Source organism: Pelodiscus sinensis, chromosome 3, assembly GCF_049634645.1.
Source record: "Pelodiscus sinensis isolate JC-2024 chromosome 3, ASM4963464v1, whole genome shotgun sequence".
NCBI classification, from domain to species: Eukaryota; Metazoa; Chordata; order Testudines; family Trionychidae; genus Pelodiscus; species Pelodiscus sinensis.
Genome location: NC_134713.1, coordinates 138260984 through 138278916, shown reverse-complemented (window position 1 = coordinate 138278916; position 17933 = coordinate 138260984). Strand labels below are relative to the sequence as shown.

Below are 17933 nucleotides of genomic sequence, written 5' to 3'. Positions count from 1 at the left end.
ACCCTCCACGTTGCTGCCTCTCTGATACAGCGTGGGGGGGGGGGGGGGGGAGGTTGCGTGCAGTCCACAGGATTAACCTATAAACCCATAATTATTGGTTAATCATGTAGTCTTCTACACGCTGACATCCCTACCGCCAAGCAGCCCCACTGTGGTGCTGAGTTGCACCCAGCTGGGCTCCTGGCCCTGTTGGCAGCTCACAGCCTGTAGACCTGTCAGCTCGCAGGATTTCTAGGCACCAGTGCTTCACCGGGACTCTTCGGTTCTGGAACATCCATGGTCCAGATGTTGCTGGACACGAGAGTACTGGTTTACAGAGGTGCCAATTTTTGGCATTCTAAGGTTGGAGGCTAGCATCCCTAGAGGAGCAGAGTTAATATGATCGTGGTGCAATAGTGGTAAGATGCATCTAGGAGTAGAGGAGTACAGGGATTGAGGCTTAGTATTCAGCTGCCTTGCCTCTGATCTGATGTTTGCATAGTACTTTTTAAAAATATAACTCGGGTTTTTATACAAACACATACATGTAAATTCAGTTATGATTTATCATTTATGTAGGGAAGAAAGTCTAAGAACTATCCAATTTACACTGGCTTCAACAAAGGCCTTTCCATTGTCTTTAGTGGAAGCTGGACGAGTTTTAGGAGCTTTTTGGAAGCTATAGTAGGAAGCATGAATGGCTTTCTTTAGTATAAAAACAGATGACAATGATGAAGTGTTTGCTTATGAAACCCAATTGAACAAAACAAACAACTGTAACACTAGAGATGTTCTAATCTACAGGTATCTCAGATCATAGCTCAAAGGAGAGTTATAATTGATTAAAGCTGTGCACATACAAGCAAAAGCTCATGATGCCATCTACACGTTTTGTTAGCCTATAAAGTGCTACCAGACTATTTGTTGTTGTTTTTTCCTGTAACAGACTTTAACTCGGCTACGCCTTGAAGATACTAGAGACAAGTAGTGTAATTTTGCCAATAAGATATTATACTAATAATCGCTAAGTATAAATTAAATCTCTATAGCAGAGTTGGGGAACCTCAGGCCCAGGAGCCGAATGCAGCCCCCAGCTTGCCTGGATCCAGCCCCTCAAGGCACAGGGCTCCCACTCAGCATCGGCAAGGGCGATGCCTACTACAAAACTGGAGCACACAAAATCTAACAGTCTGATCCCTACTAGGCTCTGGTGTGGAAGGGGAATGTGAAGAGCGTATTTCTCCTTTTCAGTCAGGGACCACATCAGTGAGGGTTTTTTTGTTTTGTTTTTTCAGCTTCTCACTTGTCTGCAGCCCCTGACTGCTTTTCTATGGGTCAGCGGTCCCTGACCGAAAAAAGGTTTCCCACCCTTGCTCTACAGAAAGCCACTAAGTCCTTACTACCTACCAGATTTGGTTAATTTTAGTTATTTCACTGTATGTGTGTGCATGTAAACAAGTGTTACAAAATGATAGTGTCTCTAAATGCCAAGAAATTATCATATTGTGCACACACACACACTTACTCATTCACTCTTCAGTTGTACAGGTAAGTGCACATCAACCCAGAGGACTGCACACACAGCATTCTGGGGAAAAGCCTAAACCAATTTACATTCAGTTGATTATAATCTGCCTAGAGAGGAGCCATCAAAAAGGATAATATATTAAGTATTTCAAACCACAATTAAATATGACTTACGATATCGAGCTGAACAAAGCAATGGCTCAGAAACAGGAGACCTTGTAAAAGAGGTCAAATCCTTTTTTCCCCATCACTTTGTTTAAAAACCCAAAGGCAATTTAAACAAGACTTTGTTGAGCAATGAAGACAACCCTATAAACTAAGGATATACATGGAGTTTATATGCTGATGAAAATTTCCTCTGGCCTGCAGCATGCCATGCAGATGTCTCAGAGAAGCAAAGAACATTTTTTTTTTAAATTCACTTGTGTGTGTGTATGGTACTTATTTTTATTAAGTTTATTTTTTGAGAAGTGGTTTCAGGATTGTATCTTGGAAGACTTCAAAATCTGTCAAGTCCTCAGTCTATCACATGTTTGTGAAAACAGGGCTATATTTATGTTTTTAAAAATAGATCTCAGAATTTATCCTATTCTAAAGTTCATTTACTTGAATATTACAGAAATGAAATACTGCAAGATTTTGTTAGTTTTAAACTTAGATGAGAAAGAAGAGCTGGGTCACATCAGGAAACTTGCAGAAAATGATTCTCGGCAGTTATTACTCCTGAACTAGCATCAAGACTTGGTTGTACAGTGAGCCCTCGCTACTTCGCGGTTCGACCATCGCGGATTCACGACTTCGCGGACTTTTTTCATTACATATGTATATATTATAAAAGAAATATATCGCGGATTTTCCGGAAATTTCGAAAATAGCCGCGATATATGAAGACCCCAAACATTTTAATATTTGTGCCTGTTTTAGTTTAGGGTACTGTAGTACATGCATTAAGTGTTCTGTACATTAAAGGGTGGTTTGTTAACAGTACTACGTAAAGGGAGGGTTTTAAAAGTCTGAATATACATGTTAAATAAATACGTAAATATGGTGTCCCTACTTCGCGGATTTTCAGCTATCGCGGTCGGGTTTGGAACCTATCTACCGCGATAAACGAGGGTTCACTGTACTACTTTTCAAGAGTGTAAACAAGCCTTTGGACTAGAGTAGACCCCTTCTCACTGCACCATGTCTGTTTGTACACAAGGTACATTTTCTCCTCTTCTGACCTGATTTCTGGAACTTAACAGCACTCCTCTGAGTGAAGGAGGAGAAAAATTGAGTGCCTGGTTTCCAATGCAAAACAACCAGGAATATCAGTTCTATATGGAGATGCAGCTTGAAGTCGGGATTGCCTGTCCAACCACCAAGATGGACCATTTAAGCCACTGGATCTCAAGCCTGCTCAACCACAAAGCACTTGAGAGAAGACACTGTTGCTAAGGGCCTCCCCACCTCCAAAACTTTCCGCTACCACACAGACTGCTTCTAAGCTAAAGCAAAGGAGGAAAATAGTTAGAAAACTGTATTTTAAAGGAGAAGCACAAAGAAGCCTCTCTATTTTTCATGTGAAATCATGGGGGGGGGGGAAGGTAGGGATATGGTGCCCATTGATGTGTAGTGTTGGTAGTGTGCTGCCAAGGTGGGGAGCTAGCTGACAATCCAAAATTCAAGAAGAGAAATCCCATAGCTCCCCTTCCATGAACAGAAATAAGGCAGACAGAATGAGAAGAACAGGCATCCAGGCCAGACAATGTGCTGCAGTGGTTTCCAAAGATTATTTTTACACTTTATAGTAAGTAAAAGTTTGTGAAATAGAAAGGCCACATTGTATGGAAGCAGGACTGTCCCAGGTGTACATTTACACATACACTCATGTTATTCTAATTATACATGTAAGAAAAATGGCAATTCTAACATTCTGAAATCATTTTCATGAAACAGAGGTGCCTTCATCCCTCAAGGGAAAAAAAAGCCCAATAGAAACTTCTCTGGCTTAGCTACGATAAATCAATTTAAATAATTTTGTATTTAAATAAAGATGATCCTTGATTTTAACTTCCTCATTACTATAGTCACTGCTTTGTTGTGTAAAACTGTTCCTTTAGAGCAGTGGTCACCAACCAATAGATCGGGATCTACCGGTAGATCTTGGAGCCTCTGGCAGGGGATCCTGACTGGTTTGGCCAAGAGGCTATCAAGTGCCAGCACTTCAGCTGCCCCTCCCCCCACTGCTGCTCCTCTCCTGCCCTTTGCCTTGGAGCTGCTTCCCTCCACCCCAGGAGCCTCCTTCTTGCTGGGCAAGGGAGGGAGAGGAGGGTGCTGATGTCAGGGTGCTCCCCTCCCACTCTACATCCATTCTCCACAAAGCACAGAGGGGGCACAACAGGACTTGGGATCGAGTTTGCTGGCTGCTTTAGGGAGTGGTGCAGGGTCAGGGCAGGGGAGAGCCTGCTTAGCTCCACTGCACCACCACCCAGGAGCCCAGCTGGAGCCCACATCCCGAAATCCTATTCCAGTCATGAATCCCCTTCTGCGCACCAAGTCCCTGCCCCAACCCCGAGCACCTCTGTATCCAAACACCCTTCCAGAGCCTGCACCTAGAACCCCTCAGATCAGAGCCCCTCTCACACTCTAGATCCCTTCATCCAAGACCAGAGCCTGCACCTAACCCTCTGCCCAGTCTGATGGAAGTGAGTGAGGATGCAGAGAACAGGGTTGGGGCCTCAGAGAAGGGGCAAGGGTATTTGGGTCTGAGGTAGATCTTGGATTGCACTTAAATTCAAAAAGTGATCTCAAGCTTAAAAAGGTTGGGAGACCCCTGCTTTAGAGTATGTCTAAAAGCAGAACAGAGACCCCACCTCCCGCCCAAAATAGAGAAAAGACAAAAGAAATGGAAGAGAAAGAAAACAGTAGACAAGACTGAATCAAAGGGAAAAAAAATGAGAACCAATCCATGATTGGCAATCACAATTACTATTTACACACGTTTCATACCTGAATAGATGCAAGTTTGTGTCTTGAATGCACGAGAATCACTCTGGCTAAAATCAGCAAGATAGGAAGGGAAATCAAATTATAGACTGATTCACCATCCAGAACCAGCATACTCAGAACAGCTGTACACAATGCTTTGGGCTGAAAGAAAAAAGAACAAATAATATATTATCTGCACCAGACAATATTAAAGTGCTTTACTAGGAAATAACGTATTATAGGGCTTCAAAAAGATTACCCAACACCTCACCCACTGATGAAGTTTGCTCAGCAGGCTGACATACACTGGTATCCTCAAGTCACAACCCCACCCCAAGCCCTTCCCCTTCTTGCTTCATCTCCTGTTAGTGGGGTAGCCTCCCTAAATTGGAACATAAAGATCCACGTTCCCTATTGGCTAAAATCTGCACCTTCACTTAATAGCAGCCCCAATACATCAGAGTTCCATGTCAATTGATGATGATGCCTACCAACTATATTAACCAAAGCAGCCGCCGGTCATTTAATAAAGTAACCTTATTGCCACCCAATTAATTCAATTTAGTGTAACCTTCTATTGTCCAAATAAATTAATGCTGGATGTTCCTCAAATATAGTCAGTTACTGCATGCTACCTCCTTCCTCCTCCAACGCAAAGTCTTCTGTTGGGGGTAGTATTAGCTCAGTCCCCAAGGTACATGCAGAAACCTCTGTTGGGAAATTACACCCCATAGCTCCCTGATATAGGAAGCTTTCTGGAAGGCTGTCCCTTTGACTAATGGGGTATGGGTGGCAGCCCACATAGCATATCCTACTCTTAACAGAGTCCATGCAACCCTTCAACTATTTTAACTGTGCTGACAGCCTTCTGCCTTTAAAAATGAGTGGCACCTGGAAATATTTGCCATCAGCAGTTTACTCAGTTTATGTTTGGAAGGCTTAACAACTGCAAGTTATATACTTATTTCCAAAAGTAACAGCTTAGATTCTGCACAGGTTGAAGGTACTTGCCTGAGAAAGATCATCATCTTGGGTGAGTGGAGACTGCTTAAGCCCTGATTTAATATTAGCCGTGCAATATATATGGCTATTTAAATATTAATTTGTTTCCAAATGAAGTAAGGTTATCTGCATCTAAACACTAACCTTGACTGTCAATTTACACTAAAGAAAACTTTTGCTAAGTGAAATTCCTCCAATAACTCAGTTTTTAAGTGGGGCCAAATCCTTGCCACAGTAACGTTGGGGCGGGGTCCTACTGAGGTCACCTACAAGGCATCATGGCCCCCCAGCTGCTTATTGAGTCCCGCGCAGGGGCTGAGAGGTGTGTACACATGGAGCTGCCTGGCTGGGGGAGAGACAGACACACATCCTCTTCCTACCACCTGGGAGAGACCCGCTGCTCTGTCCTCAGCAGACAACTGATGCTGTAGCCAAGGGAGAAGTGCCTCTCTCCAGCCAGGCTGCTCTGAGCCCCATTAAGCAGGTGCGGGGCTGTGCTGCCATGCAGCTTAAGAGGGAACGTTAGTCACTTTATTTTTAGTTTTTAAACAATTAGAATAACAGGACTGTGGTTTTAGCTTATAACCTGGGGAAGTATCAGAATTCAATTATTTTTAAAAATCAAATTTATCAGGACAATATTAATTTTCCTTAAAGTAACTTTAGCATCCTTGACTAGTAGATTTGGTAACTTATGGTAACAGATGTTAACCTTGAGACTACTTTTTTATTTTTGTTATTAATAAGACTCACTGTTGTACATGCCTTATCTTGCTTAAGATCCCTGACTGCCCTAAGTAGTTTCCAAGTAATTTTCCCCAGTTCATTTCTCTTTTCAAACTAATCAGCTAATCTGAATAGCTGTCAATCACACTTTTTAGTCACTTTTTCTCCAAGATATAAATTCTTCAGGAAAATAGTTCCACCTCTAATATTCCTGTACCATCCATCCCCTTGACTGAATAAATACAATTATGATTTATTTAATTATGATTTATTTAAACTATGAGAAAAGAGACCTATCAGTTATTATTACATAATATCATCCTAGCAAATTCATACCTAAAAGGAAGATACAATTTTTTCCCCTTTTATTCAGAGCCATTATGTCAGCTTTCCCTATTTCCCATACAAAATCAGAGGCAATATTAGGTATGCTATTTAAGCACTTGAGTTCCTTAATGGATATTACGCATTCTGAGATTACTTCGGGGAAATGGAACACATACCTACAACTAAACCCCCAGCTGTTCCTCATTTGGAATTTATTAAACTATGTCAATATGTGCACTCATGAGCATCAAAGTACAATCCAATTCGGTTAAAGATCTCATAGGAGTATTGTTCGATTTCCCCATACACTGAGTGGGATAGGATTAATTCAAAGGGGAAGAACTGTACTTATGCATCTTCATGAACACATTGCTCATGGAAGTCATCTATAAGAATCCTATCTGCAGTTGATGTAAAAAATGGTATTACTTGACAATCGGTTCTTTTACCCGATTTACCAAGGGACAGAAATAATTATGGTCAGACCCAGTTATCAAGGCATTCATAGCACAAATTATAATTAGAAATGCCTTCAGGTATTACTGATGCCTAGATGTAGGAGGATGCATCTATCATCAACCCTGTAAGTGAAGCTATGCTAATGAAGAGAGGAGACAGAATGAACACAAGACAAGCGGTATAACGGTAAGACCAAGTTCATAAGGAACTTTGAAAATAAGAAAGTTAATGTTGAACATGACCCTGAAATGAAGGGGCGGGGGGGAAAACGAAAGCCTATTATGGTATTTAAAGTAAACTGATATGGTTGTTTCTTTATTCTTCAAATAAGCAACAGCATACTTAAATATGGAAAGTTGGGACTCAAAGTAGTATGGAGAAGGCATTGAAATCAGTTATAGTGACACGAGACAGAAACACAGGCAAAGCTTTCTTAGCCTAGATAGTCTCAGCAGCACTCTTTATTGATCTCTGCTACAGGTTGCACATGCAGAGTGGAGAGAATGAATTCAGAGAAACAAACAAAACATTTCAACAGGGCTCTTATTTTGTTAATTTGGATTACTTCTTCTGTTTCCTCCCATTTTTCTTGGGGAATATATGGATAGATTAGAAAGTTTAGACCTACATGAAAGTCCTTTTAGGACATTTAAGAATACAAATTGTAACATGAAAAACTTCCAACTGGTGAGGCTCTGGGAATGGAGGACACAGATAGGGCAAGGAGATGGAGGCTGAGGCCATAGCTGGAGGCAGGAGTGGGGCAAGGAACAGAGCTGGGTGGCTTCCACCATGGCACCTGTGGGAGATGGCCTAGGCCCAAGCTGCAATCCCTTAAGAGTTTGGGGACCTCAGTATTAGCTGTTTTAAGATACAAATGCTGGACTTTACAATCTTTCCGGGGAAGTTCAAAAAGTAATCTATTAGATAAATGCAATTAAATATTAGTTGCTGCTGGATATTAATGAGTTGTTAAAAACGCATCTTACACAATAATGTCCATATACACTAACTCTTCAAATTTATAGAAGCATATAACTCAAGCTTCCTAAAGCTACACAGTTGTAAAACAAGAGGCGTTTGTGCCTTTTCTGCTTCTTTATGATGTATAAAGGCAGCCCAAGAAAGTCTCTTACAAAAAGCAGAAATGTCAAAATACATTAGTTTTAAATAACTTTGAACATCTATTTGTTTCTTCCTCAATAAGGTTTCACATCTTCAGCTTCCAGTGTTATAATCCTCTTAATTTAACAGTGGACTCTTGAACCCTGAACAAGATTTGAACTTCTAATATTAAATACAATCAGGAAATTTCAGACTCTTTTTATATATTGGAGACTAGCGAACTAAAAACCCAACACAATATTTTTTGGTCAGGACACCATAACTGAACTGCAATATGATAAAATATGTCTGCTTTTAATATGAAAAATAACATATCTGAATTTAAATATACTTAGAAATATATGCCTGCAGACTCTACTGTAACAGATTAATGTCACCATTCAAACCTAATTAGCTTTCCAGCAGAACATGAAGTAAAGATTTTTTTTAATTACACAAAATCTTGCGTGCATATTTTTTCTAATATTCCATTTTTATCGTACTTATTATACCATACCTTGATTCTGTAGTTTTAAATCAGTCATTAATATTGCTTTAATCTTATTCAGAATTGAATTCTATATGCAAAGCAAGTCAGCTATGGATGTAAAATTAGCAGAGAATACTTAAATAGAAATGAAGTTTATGGTAGTGAACTATTATCAGAGCCCACTAATATTAGAGCTTTAATTAAGTCTAATTAAAATCACAGGTAACAGAGGATTCATCAGAAGCACAGACCATTCCTTTAAAAGATAAAGTTAATTCAGTTTTACTCCAGTAGGCTTTCAGTGCAGATATTCCATGCTGTAAATTCATTAAAGTCTTTGCTATTTGCTATGTTTAATTATCTTCTCAAGTAAACAGCTTAGCGCATTTATCAGTACTTTCAGGCCATGTGTCTTACTCTTAATGTTATTTTTGTATGGTTATAGCTAGCTGAGTGTATACATTAACAATCATATCCAGTTTTAGTTCCTTAATGGCTCAACAAGTTGCTGACATGAATTACAAAACAGCAACCAATTTTTAATGCACAATTGTGGCAAAGGCAGAAGCAGCCGTAGTATTGTGTTACTAAGGTAAAAAGTCTACTAACCATCTGAATTATGCCTTAGGGAGAAAAGGCGGAGCACCCTACTGTCTAGAATAAATTTCAAGATGGAAGTGGTTGGTGGGAGCTCTCCAGTTGCACAGAGGCTATGTTAGAAGTACAGCTGGGATTCTCTTCCTGGCTTTTATATCTATTGTGTGCTGAGTTGCATGAGAGCGTAAGGTCCCTGGACCATTTTGGAGGGATGGGTACAAGAGGCAATTTTAACATTGATTTTTGACTAAATAGGAGACTGTCAGTAGTCTGCTTCTTGTTCTTTAGTCTTCCCATCACTCCACCCCCAGCTTCATTCAGTCTCACTTCACTCCAGTCACATTGTTGAAAGAGAGAAAGGAGCATATTTAAGCAAATGCTTTCTGCCCCACCTCTAGCCAAGCCTGTAGGCCAAAGAAAGGGTGGAAAAAGTCAGCATCTCTCTGTTGCTTTCATTCCAGTATTCCAGGACAGAGTTAATACTAAAGAAACTATGCTGAACCAAAGATACAGAAGCACTCGTCAGTACTGGCTGGACCTCTCCCTTTGCTGGGATCCTGTCAGGAGGAAAAACTATAAAAGACAGCAGTCAGCACTGGACCACTCCTATTCTCTAAGCATAGACACACACAATGACTCAACAAGGTAAGTGTTCATTACACACAAAGAACAGACAGAGTTATAGTAGCTATGATACAACTATTCTTGTCTAAAATTCTGTGTTTTCCATGCAACTGATATAATGAAGTGGTGCAATCAAAGCGGCTCCCTGATCTGTTTTAAGCCATGGTTACACCAGCTACTACAAGAGAAGAAAAAAACGATGATGTATTTTTTACTTGTCAAGATTCCTCTCCACTCATATTTAACTAGAGGCATCAGCTATCATATTCTTATAACTAGATCTTTGCAGCCACTTCAACTTCTGTTAAGATAGGGAAATATAGTGAAGTTTTAGGGCAAAGTGGCAATTATACTTCAGTCTACAGCTAGAAGACTTAAAACATAAATGTATTACTCTGTTGTATATGAAGAGAAGATTCCAAAGTAAACAGAATTACGAACCATGACTTACTTCAAAAATCCCCTTACTATCTTGTAGGAGTATCATTTGTCTCAGTAATACAAATATGCTTAATGTTATCCTGTTTATTAAGAGTGTTACTGAAAAAGTGCTGAGCATCCACAACCCCTACTGAAGCCTACCTAAGCTATAGATGCTTAGCATGTTTTGGGAACAGCAAGCCTTCATTTTCCCTTCTGTATGACAACCTTGTTGATGACCTTGTAAACAGTATCTTTGTAAATCATTTTAACTGGCTCAAAACCAGCATAGGCTAAATACTCACAGCTGTTACAAAAATACCATAGGCAATTAAAGCCTTTGCCACATCCTTAAAAAATGAGAGATGCCCTAGACAATGAGTGGCCCAGCTGTGGCTCACAAGCTACATATGGTTCTTTTGCACTTCAAGTGCAGCTCTCGGAGCCCTCCATCCTCCACTTAGCAGACTAGGGTGCTCAGGGATTCAGTCCGACAGGAGTTGCCTGCTGGGGCTCGAGGCTTCAGCAGGAGCAGGACTTAAGCCCTGGGCATGGCCATGGGCATGCAGCAGGGCTGAAGCACTGAGAATGTCTGAAGTCAGTAAGTTTGGCCACCCCTGCCCTAGACACTGCCTCTAGCTGATATGTTGATATCTTTAAAAAAAAAATCAATGTTTTGTTCAGCAGTTTGGCCAGGTTGAGATGTCTGGAATAGAATATTTATAACGGAGGGGAAGGGAAATCCCTGATTCCAGAATCCTTGCTATGCCATGTGAGAAGAGCTGATGGCAGCTTTGAAGCTGCTCAAGAGACTTCACAACTGTGATATTATTTCCCTCCCTGGAATCCAGTGCCTTAGTCCAATGTATGGCCATGGAAGCCCATTAAAATACACTTGTGGAGAATGGCTGGGATTACCTGGAAGTTAAAAAGCTTAAGAAAAATGTTTTAAGAGAGAAAATAGGAATGCTCTGGATATATATCAGATCTTTGAAGAAAGCCATAATCTCAGAGCCACTGAAGTCTGCTTTTCTTCAAGCGTTTGCAAGATGCAAGTTTCCACAGGCTTTCTGAATACAACATTTCTGTATCTTATGTATTCCAAACACTGAATGTGCTCTCTGAAATATTCTTGAAACTATACATGAAAGAGGCTCATGCAGAAAAATGAGAATATACCACGATACTCTCACATTCGCCACAGTTGCAGCAATTGAAGCGATTCCCCACATTCTATTTCAAGTCCACACAAATACCAAGTTTCTATTAAGTCATATAACACCTGCATATGGTTGTTTCAGGAGACATGTGGTATCAGTGAACAGAAGTGACAAATTAACCAAAATATAGCTCTTTAAAATGTAAGTGTACCTCACAAAACTGGTGCAACAATGAAGATGGCAAAAAATCCTGAGGCTCTAAGAGAACAGGAGGTCCAGTCCAATTGCTCTGAACAAACAGCTGTAAGCTGCCAACTCCGAGAAGAAATATCAGTCTTTGTCTGCAAGAAAGGTAATCAACGTAATTACAACAGATATTTTTCATCAAAAAACATATTAGGACATATTTAGTGACATACTAATTTAAAAATCTTTGCAGCCTTAAAATTTGCTATTTTTCTGAAGCAAAAAAAAATGAATTCAGTCTCCCAAAACTGTAGAGCTGTATAGGAAAAATAAAGAATATGGATATCAAGAAAAGAATAATGATAATTAATAATTGCTTCCAAAACGCTAATATTAAGTATCATGCATATGCCAATCTCTATTAGAATCCAGAGAAAAGCCTACTGTGGGGAGCAGATTATTCCACAAGATTCTTATATCTTCTTCTGTAGCTTTTGGAAGAGGCTGAATACTAGACTACATGGCCTTTGGGTGTGATTCAGTATGTCCATTCATATGATCTGGTCTACTCCACAAAATTACATTGACCTATCTGTGCATATGTCTTTGCTATAATGGGTCTCCCATTGATATAAGTGCCCCATTGTGCCAACACAGTAACACCACCTCCCAAAGTGGCATAGAACCATAGTCAATGTACTTACATTAAAGAAGCATGAATGCAAACACTGTGTTACTTGTGTCCACCCTAACTGTTCACCAGAAACTATCCCACCCTGATCACTTGAATCCCCATTCTGAATTCTACTGCCAAGAAGTCATACAGATCAGAGTCATTCCCCCTGCCCTTTAAAAGACCACAACATTTTGAAATGTTTGTTCCAGACTGCCCCACTTGACAAGCACATTTAGTAGTTCGCCATTGTTGAGTGGAACTGGCCAGCTAATGATAGCATCATAGAAGATTAGGATTGAATGAGACCTCAGGAGGTCATCTAGTTTAAACCTATGCTCAAACAGGACCAACCTCAACTAAATCATGCCATCTACATGCTCCCGGCACATCCTGCCTGGAGCAGACAGATTTTTGCATCTTCTGGGCCTGTAGGGAGAAGTGGCTGTGCAGGCACAGCTCTGAATTGGCCTTAGAAATGTCAACGTCTATGAATAGATTCTTTGGTGAATGCAGAAGGGGGTACAACAGGGACTAGAAGCAGTATCCTGTGAAAGTTAAGGAGCTGCAGCAGCTATGCAAGAATACCAGGTGTGCCATGCTTGGTATCCCTCCCTCCACGGATACCTCCAAGAAGTTCAAGTCACAGGCCTCTGCCAAGAACAGCAAGAAGGATGTGAAAGAGGACCAAAAAGTATGGGCAAACAGGTGCATGAGGGATCCAATCGCACAGCAAACCAAGACCTGTTTTTGACTCCATTCCAGCCTAATGCAGGGTACTTGCATAGACTGTAACAAAGCAACAGCATTCCCAAAAGAAGAACCATGTCCTTCGATTTTTCATTAATTTACTTGTGCTAGAGTAGGAAGTGATACAACCAAGAGAGATAGAGATGCTATCTGCTTTTCATTCCCTTAGAGCAGTGGTTCACAATCGTGGGCCATATGGCTCCCCAGGGGCCATGCCCTACCTCTAGGGGCCCCATGGAAAAAACGGAACATTAGGTAAATTACATACCTTTTTTCCAACTAACAGTGGCTATGAGGGGGGCCACAAAGGTAAACGAGGCTCAGAAGGGGGCCATGAGCAAAAAAAGGTTGAGAAACACTGCCTTAGAGAGTTAGGTGTTACTCTGTCTTGTGCTGTAGGGTACTTTCTATGCTAGTCTCTGTACTGCAGTAACTTTGGCAGACACCGTTGCAGTACTCAGACTCAGGATGATGTGTTCAATAAGATCCTGAAATCCAGTACTGCACTGGACTGTGAACACTGCAGACAGCCTGGAGCAGAAAAGAGTGGAGAGGAAAAAGGCCCAGGAGTCGCAGCAGGAAAAGGAGAAAGGGTTGCACAGGGACATCTGAAGTCTGTGGCCCTGTAGATTCAATCAATTTCATGCTTGCCTCCCTTTGTAGCCCATTGAGCCCGGTGGCTCTTAATACATTTAAAAAGCAGAGGCACAGCGTCTGGGACCAGGTGTGAGCCGGGACAGCCTCTACTCCCCACTACACCAACTATGCTGGGTCTGCTCCTCTTGCCACCACTTTCTCTTAAAAAAACTAAACAAAATAAAACCATTTTCATAACTCGATTCAATTAGGAATCTTTCAACTATATATTACTTGTGACAAATTACAAACATTAAATCCAGATAGATTAACATCTACTGTTAGAGAACTTAAATGTACTGTACAAAGAAATTTTCTGTAGAGCATTTACTACAGACAGGAGAAGAAAATAGTTCTTACTCATAGGAAATAGTCCTTAAGTTAAGATGCGTCACCATCTTCTCATATTATGTAATGTAAACATTGTGTTTGTCATTTTTTGTGGTACTTTAATTATTGACATATATATCATCTGATGTTTACAAAGTTACAAAAAAATCAATTGCTTGTGGATGGAGAGGAAAGCGGAAATTCATTTAAAACTGATTACAATTCTTGATTCCAGTTGCTTTAGACAAACACACTGCCAACTATGAGCGCGACTTCAAAAACACCACCATGAACTGCTATGTCAAAATACCATAGTGAAAGAAATCAATAATGAATTAAAGTTTCTAAATAGATGTTCTTATGTTTTACCTCAGATTTGTTTTCCTGAATCAAAAAAATGTAGTGATCATTTTTTACAGAAAATAAAATTACCTCTAATAATACTAACATAGTCTCTACTAGTCTCATATATTAATAAATCATTTATTTCCACCTTTCCACATTATCAGCATCAGCAGCAGAACAGTTCAGGTATGCTAAAATCTGCTTCTCCAAGTAGGTGTCAATCTTGTCTTCTGTCATTGTGAATGTAGTGAAAACATCCTGGATCACTTCACTTAATAAAATAGCTTCATAGTTGCATTCAAAATGCAATTGCAGTAAGGATTCGCTTCCTAGAATTAAAAAGAAAAAATAGAGTGTGTTGACAGCAACATGTAAAACAACAGATGGTTAAAGTTTTGGTTTGAGTAGGTCTTCTATGCCTTCAAATATTTCCCATTCATCTAGGGGAAAAAAGAATCTTCATCCACCTGACATTAAATGTAAACAACATGGTCTTTAAACAGATCAGCATCGGCAGACTGCCTTCTTAATGTTCAAGCTAAGTTTAACAAATCAATGCTACCTTTTCCCAATTAAAATAAGTGATCTATGGAGTTCAAGCACAAGCAATCATATTTCTCAACACCACAAAGGAAGCCTCAAGTTTCAGAAATAAGACCAGAAAATATTTTGTGTGTACTGGACCTACATATTAAAACTAAATAGAAAGATGTAATGGTCTTGAGACCAGAATTTGTCCAAAAAATGTCTTAAATGCCATAAGTAAATCACTGAGATGCTAGCTCTGCTTCACAAGCTAGAAAATCTTTTCAAAGTTCATGAGATAATTTTCTAACAAGAAAAGAGAAAGGATTAGTTCACTTATAAAAAGGAGTTCAAAGAGTAAGTTTCCACATTACATAGTGTATATCACACCCCTTTCTTGTATCCGCCAAGGATATTCATAAGGAATAAGCAAGATAGTTTCCTTTTCTATATAAGAATGTATTTACCATTGTAACTTTCCCATTTATCATTAAGAAATTTGCATATGAAATGAGGTTTTCAGAACTGATCACGCTAGGCCTAAATCTATTCTCAATGAAGCACTGCAAAAAACTACTATCCTCCAATGCAAAAAAACTTCACACACATTTAGGAATGCTTCTCAAACAGCACTGGTCTAATTTCCCTTATAAGGGAAAAAATAGTATGCCTACTTTACTGCATGTCAGTACACTTTATACTCAAGAAGCATTGGACCTTGGTAAGTACAGCAAAACTTGGCCCAAGATTTCTGAATCTGACCCATATTCTTCCTGAGCAAAGTGACAGGAGAAATTGTGGTAACTCAGCCAAAGAGCCTATCCCTGTTCAGGGATGGCATGTGATAGTGTCATCACAGCAATGAAAAAATCCACCTTGGACTAGAAATGTTAAATATTGGTTAATTGAAGTTCAGTAACCTCATGAATTGGTTACTTGACTACCATGAACAAGTTATGGACAAACACTTGGTCCGTAACTCGAAGTGTTTGTAACTTAGATCCCATAGAGTTACATGGCGACTGCGCTGTTCGTAAGCGCAGATCGCCATTCATAACTCGGATCCTTATTTATGACTGCTTTGGTCCTAAGTGCAGATGGTCATAACTCAGGGAGCGACTGTATTCCATAATCCTCAGGGACTGGACTAGCAGTCAGTGCGATCCTGCCCCATTCCTGAGGAGCTCCCTGCCACTCTGCGCTGCTGCCTCTGTAGCGTGAGGGTGCCAAGCGGGAGCTGGCCCATGAGGGGAGCCAATTTAAAAACCAGCTCCCCGCACAAACAGGCTGCCTGTGACCCCGTGTTGCTGCCTCTGACACAGGGGTGGCAACAGCCCCTCTCGGGGGAGGAGGGGTGTCTGAGCTCCTGGCCCCAGCGTGAGCTGGAACTGAGGTGGGCTGCCTGCCTACCTTCTAATACTCTTTAAATGCAGAACTGCAGCAGGGATAGGTCCCAGACTTGTTGCAAGCCAGGACTGAGACAGGCTGCTGGCCAGCCTGCTAAAATATTTACTGGCTGGAGCACAGGGGGGTTGAGGAAGGGGGAGAAACACATGTAGTATATAGCATTAACCTATAAGCTATTGCTTATTGGTTAATTGACTACACTATTACATCCCTACCTTGGTTTTAACATAGGCAGATCCCTGAAAATCCACAGATATGCTCAGGCACCCACATCCATGGATGCTGTTATGTGTGGCTCATATTTGCAAATGTGTATACAAATTTAGAACCCAGCAAATCTGCTTTATATCCTTGGATGTGAATGTAAATATCTGTAGTAGGGATGTTAAATATTGGTTAACTGAATAGTGAAGTAACCTCTTGAATTCTTATCGGTTAGTCAACTATTCTATAATCCCTAGTCAGCCTCTTTCCGAAAGGAGGGATCTGAGCTCCCAGACCCGGCATGAGCTGGAATTGAGCTGGGCTGCCTGCCCACCTGACTCCTAATATGCTTTAAATGCAGAGTGGGGGTAAGTCCAGGACCCAGAGCAAGGCTGCTGGCCAGCCTGCAAAACAATTTACTGGCAAAGGGTATGTGTGTGTGGAGGAGGGTGGGGAGGGGAGAGGAATGCATGTATTCTATAGCATTAACCTATAAGCTTTTGCTTATCGGTTTATGGACTATACTATTACATTCCTAATCCACAGATCATTTTTGCAGATGTGCATACCAATTTTGTATTCATGCAGGGCTCTAAACATAAGCTCTGAGAACCCATCAAACCTGCCCCTCATTCAATAAACTAACTTACATACAGTACTATCAAATCAAGTTCAAGATATTGGGCCTTAACTTCGAGGTGTTCAGTAGACTAGAACCAGCATATCTGAAAAATCACTTACAGCTTGAGAATGAAGACCATGGTTGACAACTCCACTTCTGAGTCTTTATAATAAGGGTGAAGCACAAATGCCCAATGTCTACACTGCAGTTTTATAGCACCACAACCCTAGCCATGCAAACCCAAGTCAGCTGAAACAGTCCAGTCATTGGCATCAAATACAGGAAGCTACTGTTGGGACAAGCTAAACTGTGTCATATTGAAGTCTCAAAGGGATAGCCATGTTAGTTGGTGACTTACAAAAACACACAAAAAATGAGTAGTACTGTAGCACCTTAAAAATTATAGTATCATGAGCTTTTGTGGAAAATATCTGTCATTTTGAATGTGTTAACACTGCAAAAAGGTGGGGTCTAACTCAAGCTCCTACAGTTGAAGACACAGTAACACAGCTTGGTTAGTGGTTCAACCCCAAACTCCTCCCACTGTAAAGTGAACGTGTGATTGTAGCAGAAACAAACATACCCGTGATTAGCTCTAGTCTAGCTACCACGGATAGCAACGGTAGCAGGCATAGCAATAGGTGCTTGCAACCCCAATGCCTACGCTGCTATTACTACCCATGCTGGCTAGATGAAGCTCCACAGAACTAACATACTTTCCATGCAGACACAACCCTATGGGTTTTAACTAGCGGGCTAACCCTGTGAAGCGATGCTACCTGAGCGCTGTTCAAGAGCAACACGAGACCATTCTCCACTACCCCGGAGACCAGCGGCAGAGCCAGTAACGCCCTGCAGCGCTCAGGT

General features: G+C 40.7%; 1 protein-coding gene across 3 annotated transcripts in view; it reads right to left on the bottom strand.

Moving 5' to 3' along the window:
* TTC27 (tetratricopeptide repeat domain 27) overlaps positions 1-17933 on the bottom strand; it is a 174602-nt gene that overhangs the window by 156096 nt on the left and 573 nt on the right. For all 3 annotated transcript variants that reach the window (XM_006131309.4, XM_006131310.4, XM_025188780.2), the window contains exons 2-4: positions 14457-14637; positions 11600-11729; positions 4501-4641 (exon numbers count right to left, since the gene is read on the bottom strand). In XM_006131309.4, the coding sequence (XP_006131371.2) occupies positions 4501-4641; positions 11600-11729; positions 14457-14637 (452 nt within the window). The remainder of the gene's footprint in view (positions 1-4500; positions 4642-11599; positions 11730-14456; positions 14638-17933) is intronic.